This window comes from Xyrauchen texanus, chromosome 48 (assembly GCF_025860055.1).
Source record: "Xyrauchen texanus isolate HMW12.3.18 chromosome 48, RBS_HiC_50CHRs, whole genome shotgun sequence".
NCBI classification, from domain to species: Eukaryota; Metazoa; Chordata; class Actinopteri; order Cypriniformes; family Catostomidae; genus Xyrauchen; species Xyrauchen texanus.
The window spans coordinates 26,816,640-26,837,360 of record NC_068323.1 but is presented as its reverse complement, the minus strand read 5'-3'; the positions used below and the strand labels follow the sequence as shown (position 1 = coordinate 26,837,360).

Here is a 20,721-nt window from a genome sequence, read left to right as displayed (position 1 = left end):
ATTTTAGCAAGACTAATTAGCACAGTAATTAAAGACAGATATCTCCAATGTTCCCTCTCTCTACACTGGTACATTCCACTGATTCTTGACGTCACCGTTGTAGCGCTGTGGACCCGCCCACACGTCTCACTATACGGAACTGAACTGAATTTACTAGTACACGTCATTCAATCTGTCAGAAAGAAACTCGATTAAACAGCAAACAGTGTTCATTATTGAGAGTGAGGATTAAACGCCTGCACCTTGAATTGATGTGAATCTCAATATAAGAGTCGAATCACTGCAGCAGCTGAATCATTATTGGGTGCGTTGCATATTATTATCATAATATTATATATGCGTTATAGAGTGTTACTGCTGTACTTAAACTTAAGTAACAATACAATTGTTTGTTATTATTTCTATTTACACTTCACTTTTGCTATTTTAAAGAAGCTGTGATGTGTTTTGAATCACTACATGATTCCTGTACTACCACGACTTTAGTCATTGTAAAATGTAAAAAACAATTTAGCTGTATTTAAGAATCAGAATCAGAATCAGCTTTATTGCCAAGTATGCTTACACATACAAGGAATTTGTCTAGGTGACAGGAGCTTCCAGTCAACAACAATACAAACAATACCAAAAACAGCAGCAAGACATAGGTAATTAAAACCAAAAAAGAACACAAAATAAATAATTATACATATACGTACATACACTCACCTTCATACATACCCACATACACACACGTAGTGCAAATCTAATACAATCTGTTATATAAAGAACAAAAAACTGTATATTATGTACAGAGCAATGTAAGTAATGGCAGAAGTGGATATGTTGGATAATATAAATTATCCAACATATAAATAATTAAAATTAAACTGTGTATTGCACATAATTATTGCTCAATGGGGCAATTTAATTGTTCATTAAATGGATGGCCTGAGGGAAAAAACTGTTCCTGTGTCTGACGGTTCTGGTGTTCAGAGCTGTGAAGCGCCGGCCAGAAGGCAACCGTTCAAAAAGGTAGTGGGCTGGGTGAGTGGTGTCCAGAGTGATTTTACCAGCCTTTTTCCTCACTCTGGAAGTGTAGAGTTCTTGAAGGGGGGGGCAGGGGGCAACCAATAATCCTCTCAGCAGACCGAACTGTCCTTTGTAGTCTTCTGATGTCTGATTTCATAGCTGCACCAAACCAGACAGTTATTGAAGTGCAGAGGACAGACTCAATGACTGCTGAGTAGAACTGTTTCAGCAGCACTGGTGGCAGGTTGAACTTCCTCAGCTGGCGAAGGAAGTACAACCTCTGCTGGGCCTTTTTCACAATGGAGTCGATGTGTATTTCCCACTTCAGGTCCTGTGAGATGGTAGTGCCCAGGAACCTGAATGACTCCACTGCTGCCACAGTGCTGTTGAGAATGGTGAGGGGGGTCAGTGTTGGGGTGTTCCTCCTAAAGTCCACAATCATCTCCACTGTTTTGAGCGTGTTCAGCTCCTGGTTGTTTTGACTGCACCAGAAAGCCAGCCGTTCAACCTCCTTTCTATATGCAGACTCATCATCATCATCTCGGATGAGGCCGATGACAGTGGTGTCGTCTGCAAACTTCAGGAGCCTGACAGAGGGGTCCTTGGTGGTGCAGTCATTGGTGTACAGGGAGAAGAGTAGTGGGGAGAGCACACATCCCTGGGGGGCACCAGTGCTGATGGTACAGGTGGTGGAAGTGAATTTTCCCTGCCTCACAAGCTGCTGCCTGTCTGTCAGAAAGCTGGTAATCCACTGACAGGTAGAGGTGGGAACAGGGAGTTGGTTTAACTTAGTCCGGAGTATATCTGGTATGATTGTGTTGAAAGCCGAACTGAAGTCCACAAAAAGGATCCTTACGTATGTCCCCGGTCTGTCCAGATGTTGCAGGATATGATGCAAACCCATGTTGACTTCATCATCCACAGACCTGTTTGCTCGATAAGCAAATTGAAGGGGGTCCATAAAGGGTCCAGTGATGTCCTTCAGGTGGGCCAACACCAGTCTCTCAAATGACTTCATGACCACAGATGTCAGGGCGACAGGTCTGTAGTCATTAAGTCCTGTGATTTTAGGTTTCTTAGGGACGGGGATAATAACTGAGCGTTTGAAGCAGCATGGGACTTCACACTGCTCCAGTGATCTATTGAAGATCTGAGTGAAGATGGGGGCCAGTTGGTTAGCACAGGAACGAAGGCAAGCTGGTGAGATGCCATCTGGTCCTGGAGCCTACCTTGTCCTTTGCTTCCGAAAGACACGGCACACATCGTCCTCACAGGTCTTGAGTGCAGGTAGTGTAGCAGGAGTGGGGTGATACAACATGGCGCCGCAGATGGCCGCCTCGGTGTGGAGCTCTTCAATTCTTTTGTTGTTTTTGTTAGTTTGTCCTGTGTTTAGCAATCTTTTACCAATCAGTTTTACCAGGGACGAACTGCTGAACATTCGGCAGCACATACCAGATAATCTTTTCCCGGTTTTTCAATATTCGGACGTTTTGCTGGACATTTTAGTTGGAGGCACTGCTGTGTTGTTTAGATGCGCTACAAGACGCAGGCGAGGGAGACGAGCTGGCGCGCTGGTTAAACTCCGTCAGAGCGGCGTTCGAACAGCACTGCTGAGCATTCATCTCGCAAATCTCCGCTCTCTTCCCAACAAAACGGACGAACTACATCTCCTCACACATACTAATAAGGACTTTTCAAACTCTGCTGCACTGTGCGTCACTGAAACCTGGCTGAGTGAAGCCATTCCGGACAGCGCATTACATCTGCCGGGCTTCCAGCTGTTCAGAGCGGATCGCATCGCGGAGTTAACGGGGAAAACGAGAGGCTGTGGAACATGCTTTTACATCAACGAAAGTTGGTGGACAGATGTAACAACACTAAAGAGGATGTGCTGTCCTTATCTGGAAGCGCTTTTTATTAACTGTAAGCCGTTCTACTCGCCGCGGGAGTTTTCTTCGTTTATTCTGGTGAGGAGAATGCGTGAATATGATCAATATCATGGAAGTTCATAGCTATATGTACACGTTAGAGAGGTGAATTAAAGGTATTTGAGGTGTGTTCTTATTGGACATATAGTAAAGGTGTCAAATGACTCTGTGATATTCAGTGTACGCTCTCTGGATGCCTTCATACATTGCATCCGGAAAGTATTCAGAGCGCTTCACTTTTTCCACATTTTGTTATGTTACAGCCTTATTCCAAAATGTATTAAATTCATTATTTTTCTCAAAATTCTACAAACAGTACCCCATAATGATAACTTGAAAGATGTTTGTTTGAAATCTTTGCAAATTTATATAAAATAAAAAACGAAAATATCACATATACATAAGTATTCACAGCCTTTGACATGACTCTCATTATTGAGCTCAGGTGCATTCTGTTTCCATTGATCATCCTTTAGATGTTTTTTACAACATGATTGGAGTCCACCTGTGGTAAATTCAGTTGATTGTACTTGATTTGGAAAGGCACACACCTGTCTATATAAGGTCCCAAAGTTAACAGTGCTGTCAGAGCACAAACCAAGCATGAAGTCCAAGGAATTGTCTGCAGACCTCCTAGACAGGATTGTATCGAGGCACAGATATGGGGAAGGGTACAGAAAAAATTCTGCAGCATTGAAGGTCCCAATGAGCACAGTGGCCTCCATCATCTGTAAATGGAAGAAGTTTGGAACCACCAGCACTCTTCCTAGAGCTGGCTACCCGGCCAAACTGAGCGATCGGGGTAGAAGGGCCTTAGTCAGGGAGGTAACAAAGATCCCGATGGTCACTCTGACAGAGCTCTAGCATTTATCTGTGGAGAGAGGAGAAACTTCCAGAAGAACAACCATCTCTGCAGCACTCCACCAATCATGCCTGTATGGTAGAGTGGCCAGACGGAAACCACTCCTCAGTAAAAGGCACATGACAGCCCGCCTGGAGTTTGCCAAAAGGCACCTGAAGGACTCTGACCATGAGAAACAAAATTCTCTGGTCTGATGAAACAAAGATTGGCCTGAATGGCAAGTGTCATGTCTGGAGGAAACCAGGCACTGCTCATCACCTGGCCAATACCATCCCTACAGTGAAGCATGTTGGTGGAAGCATCATTGTTTTTCAGTGGCAGGAACTGGGAGACTAGTCAGGATTGAGGGTTAAAAATGAATGCAGCAATGTACAGAGACATCCTTGATGAAAACCTGCTTGAGAGCTCTGGACCTCAGACTGGGGTGAAGGTTCCTCTTCCAACGACCCTAAGCACACAGCCAAGATAACAAAGGATTGGCTACGGGACAACTCTGTGAATGTCCTTGAGTGGCCCAGCCAGAGCCCAGACTTGAACTCGATTGAACATCTCAGGAGAGATCTAAAAATGGCTGTGCACCGACGCCCATCCAACCTAATGGAACTTGAGAGGTCCTGCAAAGAAGAATGGGAGAAACTGCCCAAAAATAGGTGTGCCAAGCTTGTAGCATCATACACAAAAAGACTTGAGGCTGTAATTGGTGCCAAAGGTGTTTCAACAAAGTATTGAGCAAAGGCTGTGAATACTTATGTACATGTGATTCTTTTTCGTTTTTTATTTTTAATACATTTGCAAAGATTTCAAACAAACTTCTTTCACATTATGGGGTTTTTTTTGTAGAATTGAGGAAAATAATGAATTTAATCCATTTTAGAATAAGGCTGTAACATTTAAATGTGGAAAAAGTTAAGTGCTGTGAATACTTTCTGGATGCACTGTATATACTGACACCATAAGAAGTTAAATTGACAAAGCTCACAGTGTCAGATGTCTATCATTGTTTGTTTCAGGTTCTGTTAGTACATGATCATCCCTGATGCACCTGTGACCAGCTGACTACTTCCTCTTTTACTGACCTACAATGAAAGCTCTGATTCTAGTTGGTGGTTATGGCACGAGGTTACGACCTCTCACACTTACCGTGCCCAAACCGCTGGTGGAGTTCTGCAATAAACCCATCCTGCTGCATCAGGTGGAGGCTTTAGTCAAGGTAGGATCCTAGAGGACAAATCTAGCCTGAAAAGGGTGTGCAGTAGAGAATTACTGGTGTCATTGTGTCCAGTCTGTCTTGGAAGAGCTGCTTGTTCTAGGTTTTAATTACCTGCTTATAAATATAATATTTTGACTCATTTGGTTTAGAAATAAAAATGCTGATTCAAAGACCAATTCAATAAACTTTCCAGTAGCATTGCAGTAGTTCAGCTATTTTCACAATGTTATAGCTTTTTCCAGTAATGAGTTACATGGCAAGTAGCTCGATGTAGCGACAGAAGTTGTCGAATGTAGATGTTGTAGGGATGCACCGATCCAAGTGACTTAAACATTGTTTGTTTAAAATATAAAAAAAATATAATACAATTGCTATGTTTGTCAAGATTAAAGCTTCCAGGATCAGTGAAGACAGCGGAGAACCTGTGTATGGTCCTGCTAATGACTACAAGCATTAATTGAATATAACGAGGTTCACTGCGTTATTGCGGAGTGCAAAGGAGACATGTGGAAGCTGCGCTTTAGGCTCCTCAGGATCTGCTCTTTACTCCCAAAAGCAATTCTATACAACATGTGCGGTACTACACAACGCACAGTGTGGGCGAGAGCTCTCTTAGGTATCAGAGAGGAAGTGGAGACGAGGAGCCAAAATACTGTATGGAAGATTTTCATGCACGGCAGGAAGTTATTGACTATAATTGTAATTTTTATAGTTCTCGGCAACAATCACCCCTCCACTTTGTTGTTATCAACTAGTCCAGAAATAACTTTATTTGTTTACTTAATAATGTATCTGTTCATCCAATGTTGACAAAATTTTCTGCATTTATTATTATTATTAGCCTTGTTGGTTACAAATAATAATAAAATAAAACGTACGTTTACTTCTATTAAATATGCATAAAGTGTACAGTGGATATAAAAAGTCTACACACCCCTGTTAAAATGCCAGGTTTTTGTGATGTAAAAGAACGAGACAAAGATAAATCATGTCAGAACTTTTTCCACTTTTAATGTGACCTATAATGTGAACAATTCAAATGAAAAACAAACTGAAATCTTTGTGGGGGAAAGATGAAAATTAAAAACCTTACAATAACCTGGTTGCATAACTGTGCACACCCTCTTATAACTGGGGAGTGGCTGTGTTCAGAATTAACCAATCCCATTCAAACTCATGTTAAATAGAAGTCATTACACACCTGCCATGATTTAAAGTGACTCTGATTAATCATAAATAAAGGATTAAAATAAGGATTTTCCTCACATTTTCTTAGTTGCATCTCAGAGCAAAAGCCATAGTCAGCAGAGAGCTTCCAAAGCATCAGAGGGATCTCATTGTTCAAATATATCAGTCAGGAGAAGGGTACAAAAGAATTTCCAAAGCATTAGATATAACATGGAACACAGTGAAGACAGTCATCAAGTGAAGAAAATATGACACAACAGAGACATTACCAAGAACTGGACATCCCTCCAAAATTGACGAAAAGACGAGAAGAAAACTGGTCAGGGAGGCTTCCAAGAGGCCTACAGCAACATTAAAGGAACTGCAGGAATGTCTGGCAAGTACTGGCTGTGTGCTACATGTGACGTAATTGTGGCATTTTAACGGGTGTGTAGACTTTTTATATCCACTGTACCTATTGGTATTTCAATTGTATCGGGTGTAATTTTGCGATTGTCCTGCAGGTGTCTGCATAAGTCTGTTTCCTTGAGATGTTCTTAACACTGTACAATTACTCCAGAGCACTCGTTAATCTACAAGCATTTTCAAGTACTACTTAAGTTACAATGCTTTTGGGAAACGGGCTGCAAAACTAAGAAGAACAGGATATTAAAATGACGGACATCAGTATTGAACTACTCAAAGACCTGTCTAAATATGAATAAATTATCTGATTAGAGTTCAGTGTACTTGTAGCCTTACTGCTATTATGCAGCATGCAATTTGTTACTGCCTTGTAAAAGACTATGCGAGCCGATTTGAACCACACATTGGAGGAAGAAAGAAGAGAGAGAGAGAAGGAATCTCTCATTGCACAGTCTCATCTTACTCTAATCTCCTCTGTTAAACATATTTTAATGATTTATTAAAGCATATTTATTTTAGTCACATTACTCACATTTGTCTTCTTAAATAATCTGTTTAATAAGAACATATCTTTCTATTGCCATTACAATTATGCCTAACAATGAAGGCTAATATAATGTTATTCTGTATTACGTGTCTTGTAATTTAGACCTATCATGTCACATGCGCAGACTGCAGAGATTGTCTATTGATTTCAAAGCACTTTGTTATTGTCTGAAATAGTTTACTATGGCTTTCCAATAATCAAAATATATTAATACAATTTATTATATGCTTCGGGAAACCCTGCCCTTGTCTGATTTATTGAGGAGTTGACGCTAAGTGAAAATACAACTTTGATAGACAGTTTTGTTTTAAATATAATTTCTATAATGTAATATCATTTAAAGTTTACTTTATGTATTGTTTGATGTCTTACAGATCAATACCTTACATTTTATATTTATTGTTATGAGTTTGTTGCATTTTAAAACACTATTTTTGGCAGTTTAACATTGTGACCTCTTGCTGAAGTGAGAGCTTGTGTATATAAAAAAATTGTAATGAAATGATTAAATTATCTCAAGAATCAGTGGATTATTTTTTAGAAACCGGTCAACTTGAATATTATTTTACAGTATAATAATATTATATTGATGATGATTATTATTCTTATTCTGATTATTATGTAATAGAAATATATTTTAGTAATAAAATCCTAAATTGCACAGGATTTGCTACCTTTTAATTTGGCGACATCAGTATGAAGAGTTTGTATGTAGCTGAATTCACAACAGCTATATAATGTTTCCTCATTTTAACATCTCCTCCTCTGTCCACTAATACTCTGTGCCATGGTATGTATTATCTGTATATGTAAATTAAATTACATTAAAGTGAATCTGGAATGCTTTCAATATGACATGCTCAGCGCAAGTAAGCAAACGGCAAACTGAACTCGAAGCACATCTGTTATTCTGAGCATGAGATGGAGTACAGGACCACCTTGAAAACACTGTAATGATGCACTAACACAACGCAATACATACAGGACAGTGCAGTGCGCATAAACTTTGAAGGGAGCAGACTATTTATTTAATTAAATTGCAGCTCTAGACTAGTTGGACTGAGGCTCATTTTGTGGGATTTGTTGACTATACAGCTGGTGTTGCGCTTACTGTCCCCTACTGACTGCAACTTGCTAATCTAATATAACTAATCACCTTGAATTAACGCATTGAATCATCAGCCTGATTTGTAACAGATCTGCCCTGTCATGATTGATTCCTTATCTGCTATTTTCAGCTATGTTTATGAATGCATTTATATTGTATTATGTTGTGTCTTTGAGTTCAGGCTGGAGTTCATCATGTGATTCTTGCGGTGAGCTATATGTCCGAGTTGCTGGAGCGAGAGATGAGAGCTCAGGAGAAAAGAGTGAGCCTTTTTTTTTTGTTTAACTCATTACGAATGTATATTAATATTCAGATGGCCAGTCATATGTGAACACTGTTTGGTATTTTGACAGCTTGGAATTAAAATCTCCCTTTCACATGAGAAAGAACCTCTAGGCACTGGTAGGTGAAAATGTTTACTTTGGTTGTGACCAATTGATTACTCAGTAAAAATCTCTAGCAAAAAGTGATTTGTACTCTCATTTGGCACTTGGCAAGTGTTTACTATTTGACCATGGTACTTGAAGGTCCACCAACAGCCAGTCTGTAACTATTTGCTTGTTCATCTAGCTGGTCCTCTTGCTTTGGCCCGCGAGCTGCTGACCGACAGCGAGGAACCTTTCTTCGTCCTCAACAGTGACGTCATCTGTGATTTCCCCTTTGAAGACATGCTAAAGTTCCACCAGCAGCATGGCAAAGAGGGCACCATTGTTGTAAGCACACCGTTCTCCATATCCCATAGTTCAAACATACACATGACGTTTCACAGATACTCTGAGCCATTCAACTGCCACACTAATAAACTGCGATATAAACATCTGGCTGATGTTTCAGGTGACTAAAGTGGAAGAGCCGTCTAAGTATGGTGTGGTAGTTTATGAAGGGGACATTGGACGGATACATCGCTTTGTAGAGAAGCCTCAAGTGTTTGTCTCCAATAAAATCAATGCAGGGATGTACATCTTCAGTCCTGCCATGCTCCGAAGAATCCAGGTGAGTGATCTCACAACACCGTATTACATTCCAGTTTCACATATATTCATAAAAAGGATAGTTCTAACAAAAATGAAAATTTACTCACCCTCATGCCATCCCAGATTATTCTGAAAAACACAAATGAAGATGTTTAGAAGAATATCTCAGCTCTGTAGGTCCATACAATGCAAGTGGATGGAGACTAAAACACTGAAGGTCCAAAAGCACATAAAGGCTGCATAATAGTAATCAATAAGACTCCAGTGGTTAAATATAAATCTTCAGAAGCGATATGATAAATGAGGGTGAGAAACAAATCAGAACAAGTCATTCTTTACTATAAATCTCCACTTTTCTGTGGCCTTAAAGGAAACATTGTCATATTGTGTAACCGTTTGGAGACCGTAAATATATATATATATATATATATATATATATAAATCTTGGCATGAGTAGTGCATTACTGATTTGGTAGAATTTTTTTTTTTTAATGAAATAATAAAATATATTAATGTGGTGTAACCCTGAGAAAACTTCTTGATATTCTTATCTCAAAAAGGCATGATAGTTGAAAAATATGTTTGAAAACTTTTTTTAAATGAATGATAAATTTGAGGACACTCATATTCAAAGGGCAAGGAAAATACTTTAATTACTTTACTTGATGGGTTCACCACATGACATTTTATAGTAAATTTTTTGTAGAAAATGCTCTAAATATTTTTCAAAAATGTGTGAAACCAAGATAGACATACTACATACTTGAAACAGGTTTTTAACAAGAATTTGTAAAAGATTTATAATTTTTATCATCTCCGACAATCTTATTTGTCAACGACCCTTATGCAAAAAACAGAAAATGTGACCTGGGCACATTTTCACGAGATTCACGCTGTGGTTTATAAGGTTTAATAGCACCAAAAAACAAACAATTTATGACTATTCGAAAGTTATATTTGCTTATCGATTTATCTTCTTTTTTTTTTAATCGAAAATTTTATTTCAGCAATATCACACGAGCAAGAATGCTAGCTGATAACAAGTGGACATTTAGTCCTGGTGCTCAAATCTGATTGGATGAGGTGTTCCAAGAGTAATGATATACAGTCCAACATCACTGGAATAGTTTACTGTTTGTATCACTTCTCCACTTCTCTTTGACCTAGGCTTTCCAATTTTCCAGTAGTGTGGATTTTGATTTATCTTTATTCACTGATTCTTTCTCTGACCATTTACTCCAGTAGGTGGTGACAAATGAGCGTCCTTGAATTTTATGAGTGAGTCATTCAATCATTGATTCATTTAAAAACACAAGTCGTTCAGGGGGGCCTGGGTAGCTCAGCGAGTATTGACGCTGACTATCATCTCTGGAGTCGCGAGTTCAAATCCAGGACATGCTGAGTGACTCCAGCTAGGTCTCCTAGGCAACCAAATTGGTCCGGTTGCTAGGAAGGGTAGAATCACATAGGTTAACCTACTCGTGGTCGCGATTTAGTGGTTCTCGCTCTCAATGGGGCGTGTGGTAAGTTGTGTGTGGATTGTGGAGAGTAGAATGAGTCTCCACATGCTGTGAGTCTCCGTGATGTCATGCACAACGAGTCACGTGATAAGAAGTGCGGATTGACTGTCTCAGAAGCGGAAGTAACTGAGACTTGTCCTCCACCACGAGGACCTACTAAGATGTGGGAATTGGGCATTCCAAAGTTGAGAGAAACATCTTATATGGTAAGTTTCTGAATCAATATTTTCCTGCATTTTGTCAGTTGCGACCCACCTCCATAGAGAAGGAGATCTTTCCTGTGATGGCAGAGGAGGGACACCTGTTTGCCATGGAGCTGCAAGGTGCAAAACACACACATCCACACTTTACCTGACATACAATTGCAATTTTTCACCATCGCTTGAAATTTGTGGTTTCACTTTTTTGTCAAAATTAATTTTGTAGTTTTTATCTATTGCTCAAATACTCTGATCAGGTTTCCTGTAGGTATGATGTGATTGTGAGAGCTTTGTGTATTCAGGGTTCTGGATGGACATCGGTCAGCCAAAAGACTTCCTGACGGGCATGTGCATGTATCTACAGTCCGTACGGCAACAGGCGCCTGAGAGGCTCCGCTCTGGACTGGGTTTCCTTGGAAACGTCCTTGTGGTGCGAAACAGTTATCAATTACTTCAACACTGATTACATGAATTTGTAAATGTGAATTGGACAGCCAGTGTAGATTAAAATAACCTGTCCACCAGGTGGCAGCACAAAATCATTACTCTGCTCACACTTAGTGAGTTGTGTGTTATACAGCATTGTAAGGCTTATTTAATTTGACCCACTTCACTTCTTTTCATTTTGTTAAAAGAAGATTGTCTTCACACATTATTAGAAAAATAATGATTGTGCTCTAAACAGGAAATTCAGAAATTCGCTTTGCCCCTTTCTATAAGCCAAGCATAAAATGAACAAGGGCAGCAAGTTTCAATAACAGGATACAAAGCAATATTTTACTTTATAACTGATCATCAATATCAATCTTGTCTTACTGTGAATTAAGACAAATTACCCTCTTGACAGAAGAATAACACAAAACCACATAGAATGTAAAACACTGTTATGTTACCTGATAAGCTTGATAAAATTGCGCAAACAGCATATGGTAATTTTACGGCTATCACATAAATCATATCACATAAATTACAACAACTTACATAAACATCTGGACTTGTGTATAAGGGAACATCTTATGATTCTACACACGTCTACAAACAACATAGAATGTTGGCAGCACACTCTCATCCACTTTCACTCATTTCTGGCTTCTTTTTATTTATTTTTTAAATTTATTGTCAAGAACTTTTGTAGATTAGTGGTTAGATGGACTGATCAGACATCTGCATTTATTTATTTATTTTCATGTAACTTTTCTTAGTGCTAAGGGTAAAATGGCATGGTCTCCTATTTAAACGAATGCCAGGTGCTAAAATTACATTGAATTATAGTCCTTATCAGGATATCCTGTAACGTCTCTTTTTTTTTTTTTTGCTTCGTGACTTGCTATTGGCTGTTGTCTTTGCATAATTAATGAGGTACAGCATGTCTGTGCAGGTTTTGGGGACTGTTATTTCTTTTTATGTTATGACGGGGTTTATTTTTTAGTAACCTTGGGTGAGATTAGAGTTCCTTGGAGTTAGTTGTGATCCTGATTCTGTTGAAGTCTGACTTCTTTTCCACTATTGGGCCAGTGCGAGCCAGGGCCATATACTGGTCAGATGGGGCCAATAGCCTCAGACCTCGAGCCATGAGACCGAAATCGTTCTGCTGTTGCCCTAAAACTGCCCTTAATATGCCACCCTGGTGTAAACATCACACACCCCACCTATTTCACAAGCCAAACCAAATACGCATGTTATCTAGTTATCTAGAATATCAAGTTTATATTGTATGTAAACGTTTGCTAGCTAGGAAGATAAGTATCCGTTGACAACTCACTGACTTTTAACTGCCTTTGTGTACCATGTGGTCTCTCCACGAACAGCGGGAAGTTGTCCCAGCACACCGTCCATGATCTTGAACCATCGTAAGTTCTTCCTTTGGGCACCGCTTTGTCCTTTGTGCATCTTAACAGATTTGTAAAGTGTCCGCAATTTTTTCACTGAGATGCAGGTGTGTGATTACACACAAATATGTTGGCACTATTAGATGTATAAAGTTAGTGATAAACATTCACTTTTATTAAATTATATCAATCAATGAGTCAAAGTTCCTACATTACAAGATATTAAAGCATGTTTACCAAATGTTTCCAGTGAAATGTGTTCAAAACACTTTCATACACATGTTCGTACACCTAAAGCACAAATACTAGCATAGCAGCACTGTTTATGAGTTGGGTTGCTGGGAGGCATCTCTGGTGACAGTAAAACCCCTGATGAGAAAGTGACTCATTGGGGCTAGTAATTTCTATTCCACACTATACTACTTTTAATACTATTTTCACTTCAGTCGAAGTTCAGTTGAGGTGTGGGCTTAAAGTGGGGGGGGGGGCCGAACAGTTAATTCTTGTTAACTGTAATCTGTTAATATGAATTTAAAATGTGATGCGTTACATACATTTTTGACTAAAAGGGTAATTAGTTTCCAGTAACATATGACTTTGTAATCGGAATACACCCAACACTGATTGTAAGTATTAAAAGTAAGCAAGATGTGCAGCTAAGTCAAAATAATCATAATATATTGCTCTTATGCAATGGTTACTACGTAAATAAATACAAAACATATGTTTTAAGAACATAAATTGTCATTAAAATGTTATTTTGGCAAACAAAGTCATGAAGTGGCATAATTCTACTAGAACTAATAATGTGTATAGAAGTACATTGTAAGCAGAATCTTGTATTATATGTGTAATAAAATAATATCCTCCCAGGACCCTACAGCAGTGATTGGGGAGAACTGTACCATTGGGCCGAATGTGACAATTGGTGCCGGGGTCGTTCTGGAGGACGGGGTGAGAATAAAGCGCTGTACTGTCCTGAAGGGGGCACACATCCGCTCTCATTCCTGGCTGGAGTCATGTATTGTGGGGTGGAGCTCGTCAGTGGGTCAGTGGGTGAGTTTCACACTTCCACAAATGGAGCGCAACAGTGAGTGCACACTTTTACAGCGGCTTTGGTTCCAGAAGTTTTTTTTATATGCCATGATTTGAAAAATTCTTCAACAGAGTTTGAAGTTGATTGATATAAAGCACAAAATAAAATATACATTGGCGCTTTAGCTACACTTAAAATGTCTCAATATATTTGCATTATATAACTAAATATGAAAGTAATCTTTTTTTAAAGAAAGATAGCACAGGCACACTTTTCAAGGAAAACATTTCACAGAAAACAGTTTGTTAGTATAGGGTCAACTCAACCAGAGGTCCCTGGGTTAAATAATTTTTTACTGATGAAAGATAAACATAATTGTTTACAAATATTAAATACCATGGATAAATGTTTACTAAGTAATCCATTATTAATCCATGAAGAGTGGGGTCAAAATGACAATGTCACCTATGATTTTGGAGCAAAACTAAAAGAAAAGAGCTTATTCTAGCTCATTCTAAACCCTGGGTTAACTTGTTTCATGTTTTGCACTGTTCATACTTTACTCTGGGTTAGGAATTATTCCTGGGTGTTTGGGTTCAGATTTTTCAGACTGTCCATTTATAAACACTGTAACTTTCTCATTTGCATATTTATGAGGTTGATAACAATGATTGGATTAATATAGATAACCTGTGTTAATAACTGCTTATCAATGGAAAAGTGTATCTGTAGAAATGTCATACTTCAAAAAATGGATGCAAAAGGAATAGTGTTTCTTCACAGTAGTAACATTAACTGAGGTATTTTGACAAAAATATTATTATCATATTAAATAGGCTAACTTTTTTGGTGAAATCTATTATACTTTTGTGTTTTGAAACTGTGTTGTAATAAATAATATTTTTAAAGTGTTTAGGCTACTATTGTATACTATCATTTATTTTTAGAAAGACTAGCTACATTGCCCTAACCACAGAAATAAGGAGCATTATGGTTTTATATGCTTATGGCTTTGCATTGTACATAGATATTATGAAATAAACTGACCTTGTTTTGTAAACTGGCACTTTTATGTTAATTTAACAATGCATTTGGTGATGAAGACAAATGAGGAACATTGAGTGAAATAACATATATCATTGTTTTGAATCACAATACACCAAAAATAAAAAATCACAATAATATTATATTATGAACTAAAACTATGATTTAATTGTGAGTATTTATGATAAATAAAAGGCTATGAAATTTGCCTTAGCAAGACAGAGGTGTTTTCCATTTTATTTAAAAACTTAAAAAAATTAATTTTCATCAGCATCATTTCCATAATTTGAGATGTGTTTGAAATTTGTATGACTTTCAGAAAAAATGTCATATATCTCCTGTGATGCATATAACTACAATGTTGGACGTTGTTAGTAGACACATTTAAAAGAAATAGTGAGTAGGGTTGCAGCGGTATACCGGTTTCACGGTATACCACGGTTTGAAAATTGACCGTCAGGAAGTCTTTTGGCTGACCGATGTCCATCCAGAACCCTGAATACACAAAGCTCTCACAATCACATCATGCCTACAGGAAACCTGATCAGAGTATTTGAGCAATAGATAAGTCCGAATAGGAGGCCTTAACCTGTGAAGCACCTATTACAGTACAGGGTAGATTGAGTACCCGTAGTGGCTTGGGTCGGCGAGTTCCTCCGCTGAACTGCGGACCCACAAGGGCTAGGGAGGAATCAACCAGGAAAAAAGGCGCACTATTTTACCTCGGCTGAGGGAAAGGGCGCTAGGCGCAAGCGATTAACCTGGCCAGATCGTCAGCGCGTGTTAGGTGTTGCCCACCCCGCTGCTCTGCAGATGTCTGCTAGGGAGTGCCCATGAGGACGCAACACTCCTGGTTGAGTGAGCTCGGACCCGCAAGGGGGGCATGGCCTGGGTGTGATAAGCCAGTGAAATGGCGTCGACAACCCAGTGGGTGAGCCTCAGTTTGGAGACAGCGTTCCCTTTCTGCTGTCCCCCGAAGCAGACAAAGAGCTGCTCAGAACGTCTAGAGTTATGCGTGCAGTCCAGATAGATACGCAAAGCACGTACTGGACACAGCAATGAAAGGGCTGGGTCTGCCTCCTCCCGGGGCAGCGCTTGCAGGTTCACTACCTGATCTCTGAAGGGTGTGGTAGGAACCTTGGACATGTAGCCCGGTCGCAGTCTTAGGATCACATATGTCTGCCGGACCGAACTCCAGGCAAGTGTCGCTGACAGAGAACGCTTGCAGGTCCCCGACCCTCTTGATGGAGGCGAGCGCGATCAGCAGGGCTGTTTTGAGAGAAAGGGCCCTGAGTCCAGCTGAATTTAGCGGCATCGAAGGGGGGGGGGGTCTCTGGAGGCCTGTGAGGACGACCGAGAGATCCCAGTAGGGGAACGGTCTTGGGCGGGAGGGAGTTAGTCTCCGGGCGCCTTTTAGGAACCTGATAATTAAGTCGTGCTTACCTAGAGACTCTATCGTATCGTGGTGAGCCGCAATGGCGGCGACATACACCTTGAGGGTGGAGTGGGACAGCCTCCTCTCCAGCCTCTCCTGTAGGAACACGAGCACTGACCTAACCACGCACCTCTGTGGGTCTTCAGCCCAATTGCGAACAGGCGCCACTTTAGGGCGTAAAGATGCCTGGTAGAGGGGGCTCTGGCTTGGTTGATAGTATCTACGACGGTCGATGGTAGACCGGCTAGATCTTCCGCATTCCGTCCAAGGGCCAGACGTGGAGGTTCCAGAGGTCTGGGTGCGGGTGCCAGAGCATGCCCCGTCCCTGAGAAAGAAGGTCCTTTCTCTTGAGTTGCTGCTGGCTCCAAAGGAAGAGACGACGGGCGAGCTGTGACGTGTGGTGGGAGCGTACTCCGCCTTGGTGATTTATGTAGGCTACCACTGTGGTGCTGTCTGAACTGACTAGGACATGTTTGTCTAGTCTGGAGAAACTTCTTTCTACTGGAGAAACTTCCTCAGGGCAAAGAATACAGCCAGCAGCTCTAGGCAGTTGATGTGCCAACGCAGCGGGGCCCGGTTCCAATGGCCTGCGGCACCCTAACCCTGTTTGGAGGTCAATCCCAATCCCGTAGGAAGGAGGCGAGGTGCGGGGGACTGCTGAAGTGGCTTTCTCTCACTACAAGAAAAAGCCTACGACCGCAATGCTGTCATGGCTATGTTCTCGTACTGAAAACATAGACCATTCATAAAAACGCTGCCTGCGTGTGATTGCAACCCAGGTATGCGAGGCAGTTTTTATGACCGTCAGAGGTGGGGAGAAATCAACCGCATCCAGAAACTACACAGGGGCGGAAAAATAGTCTTTAAAAAGACGCGTCCTGAGAAGGACGTTCAACGCCGCTGTTTTGTGCTCTTTTTAGAGCGAAATTACTCTTTTAGAATAACTCTTTCGAGTTGTCTGCGCTGTCGAAGCGCCCACGGGCAACAAAATGCACAGCCGTGCAAGGAAGGAGAAAGCCGCTGTTATGCGCTGTAAGATCCAACAGCATGCAGAGCGTCAGAGGATTAAACAGGAACTGGTGTGTGACTCGCAGCAGACTGCATGCACGACCATCGGCTCCGAATACTCCTGTATTCGCCCCGCTTAAATCCCCGTATGTCCGGGGGCGGGATATGCAAATACCGTCTGCCAACTTCTCATTGGCCTTTTTTCATAGAACAGAGGTATATATCGGCACTCAAGAGAGACCCCTAGTGATGCTTCTCTGACACAACGTGGGGAGAGCGACAGAAGGGGAACTGATGTGACCAATTTCAATTCTAGCGAGACTTTTCTTGTTTAAAGTGTTACGGAGATTGTCAATTCGAACCTCTCAAGCAGCAGCAGCCCTGACATGCCAAACAGCACTGAAGAGGAAAAGAGCAACTGTGCTATGTGCCAAAAAAAAAAAAAACATTAAACACCATCACCATCACCAAATTTGTTTCAGGATTTTACATGAGTAAAAGTAACTGTTATATTTTGACAAAATGTTATAGTTTCATATGACATAATCTAAAGGTAGAATCTATTATACCTCATTTTATATCAACAGTGGCAGTTGTAGTTAAAGTTTCAAGATGTGTTTCAGCTAATATTTATTTTTCATAAATACATTAATTTATTATTATTATTACTATTATTTAAGACTAGCACACCGACCTAACCATGGTAATGAGGAGCCTCTCCTTCTGTGTAATGTGTATAAATATTTAATATTAGTTAACAAACGGGATAATAATGGGCCCATATAAGTAAATATGCTCTTCAATTTTTAAAAGGGGGAGAGAAACTTCCTGTTGATTTTGACATCAACAACAAAAATAATGTCACTTGATGCATGTCCTTGTACTGGAAAACCATGAACAAAACTATAGAACATAAAAGGAAATGCAACCCAGGATACATTAAATACAGGTTATGTTTAATCTATGGCAGGTCGACACTTGATTTCCAATGTAAAATCTGTCCTGAAGCAAAACCAGTTGAGAACCACTGAGATAAAGTTACATACAGGAGCAGTCTGGCCTCACTGTCACAAACCTACAGTACATGTTAACTGTTTATAATCATAGGACATTTCTTTAAAAGCTCACACAGCTAATGTTATTAGCTGTATAAACTAACATGCTTTAGTTATATAACATGTTATAGTTACATCATATTTTTTTATCATTTTTATAATTCTGTTTATTATAACTCTGTTAGCTTTTTTTATTTTTATTTTCAAAAAGGAGACTTTTTTTTTTACACATACATAAAATAAATGGTTTCAAGTTTCAATTATAATAAAGTTTTTGCTCCAAAATAAATAGATAAATAAAATAACCCTTCTGATTTCACTGATAATACTAATTGTGTAATACCGTGAAACCGTGATATTTTCTGAGAGGGTTATCATACCATGAAAAATCTCATACCGTTGCAACCCTAATAGTGAGTTTGAATTTTTTTTTTTAACAAAACATAAATTTCTAGATGTAAACCATGTTAAAAGTGACCGAAGTTGAAGCAACACCCTTCTTTTTTTTGTTGTGGTTGTTTGTCAGGTGCGAATGGAGAACGTTTCAGTTCTGGGTGAAGATGTTATCGTCAATGATGAACTTTACATCAACGGTGCCAATGTTCTGCCTCACAAGTCCATCACAGACTCTGTTCCTGAACCTCGGATCATCATGTGAGACGGTCTCGCACACCCTTCACCAAGTGCCCCAGTGTGTGTTTGAGTTGAATGCTCTGTGACAAAGAAAATCAGCTGCTTCAAGCCTGATGGGAATGAGATGGCTGGAGTATTTGAAGTTTGCTGTTACTGATTGTGGTGTTTATATTGTTAGATGGGTATAACGTCTGCAAGTGAAGATCACACAATCCTAAGAAGTCGAATGCCGTTTCTCCCTTCTAAAGATATGAAATGTGTTCTTGGACTGAAAATAACATTATTCGGCACAAGATGAATGTTATTTCCCTTGAATTTGTCATTTTGTTTTTGTTCAGGTTTAACCTGCTTTTTGTACATTTTGTTTGTTGAGACACCACTAGACTGCCTATGTTTCTTTCTGTTATCATTCTATCAGTATGTTTTTTCTTTTCTTTTACAGAAGTGTAATGCTTTCAGGATGAAACTGTAAAGAAACCGTTCACACAAATATAAAAATTTGGTCATCCGCCTAAATTCGGTCCTCATTTTGGAGCTTGACAGCCCCAGTGCACGTACACTTCCATTATTTGGAATAATGTGGCGAAGAGCTTCTCTAAAAATGCAACTTTTGAGTCCATATTGCTTTGGAATGATTGAGACTGAGTAAATAAAAGAATTTATATCTTCAGGTGAACTATGTCTTTAAATGACATGACTGTAGAATGAGTGAAATATATTTGTATGCGTCATACCCATGATGCAACAGCAGATCAAACCATGTACACACTACACCTCAAGAGTAACTAACTGTAGTATGTACTATATTATTCAATTGTTTTTTTTTTGTTCATGCATAACCTTTAGATAAAAATGGCAGTGTGTAGAAATGTAAGGAATACTCACTGTGCAGATTAACAAACATTGACGACGTCTCTGTACCAAATAGTAGTCTTTTCTATCAATGTAAACCAATTAAACTATGTTTGTCTGTTTCTAATTTATTTATGGTTTGAGCACATTTTTCACAATATACATTATTCCAATTTTTTTTTTTAAGCTGTTCGTTTAAAACATTAACTTTTGACAATTTCACAAAGGTCACTTTATAGAAGCTGCATGCTGGGATAATGGTTCCATATCGGTTATTACATGCATATGATTAATATTTAAACTGTAATTATGGTGAAATCGATTGAGCCACAGAAATGAAGATAAAAGCATCTGTTGGAACTTTATTGACTACACAGCTAAGTATGTTTTTACTGTAGGGATGAGAATCGTAAGGAATGTTATGATTCCAGTTCCTTAACGGTTCCATTAACGATTCTTTTAATGCTTTTAAGACTTTTGAGGAAGAAATATTTGGAAGTGAGAAATGCAGTTCTTATTGGATTTACTGCCCTCAGAAGTTATCAAATGATGAGAACATTTGTCCTGTCAACAACATCCAGTATTACTCTGAATTCTCGGTTAATTTCAAGTCGGACTTGATTAAGTGAACCACAGTTTTATTCACTAAAAAGACCAGACTGTCATCAGAGATTCAAAAGAACTGGCTCATTAGAATAAATTGCTCGGGAATCGTGCTACACTGGTGGCACTGTATGTTTTGTGTTTTGCAGTGGATTCAAAATAATTGAATTTGTTCAATACATTTAAAAAAATAGTTTATATATATATATATATATATATATATATATATATATATAAATATATAATGTCATAAATTCTTGTATCCTAAATATT

The 20,721-nt window shown here is 39.3% G+C and overlaps 1 protein-coding gene across 1 annotated transcript; it reads left to right on the top strand.

Moving 5' to 3' along the window:
* Nucleotides 1–149: 149 nt before the first annotated feature.
* Nucleotides 150–19,958, top strand: gmppb (GDP-mannose pyrophosphorylase B). Its single transcript, XM_052121708.1, has 10 exons — nucleotides 150–304; nucleotides 4,812–5,011; nucleotides 8,441–8,521; nucleotides 8,613–8,661; nucleotides 8,830–8,972; nucleotides 9,094–9,252; nucleotides 10,998–11,076; nucleotides 11,256–11,383; nucleotides 13,656–13,838; nucleotides 18,887–19,958. The coding sequence occupies exons 2-10, from the start codon at nucleotides 4,883–4,885 to the stop codon at nucleotides 19,016–19,018; spliced, it is 1,083 nt and encodes a 360-aa protein (XP_051977668.1). The 5' UTR covers nucleotides 150–304; nucleotides 4,812–4,882; the 3' UTR covers nucleotides 19,019–19,958.
* Nucleotides 19,959–20,721: the final 763 nt, after the last annotated feature.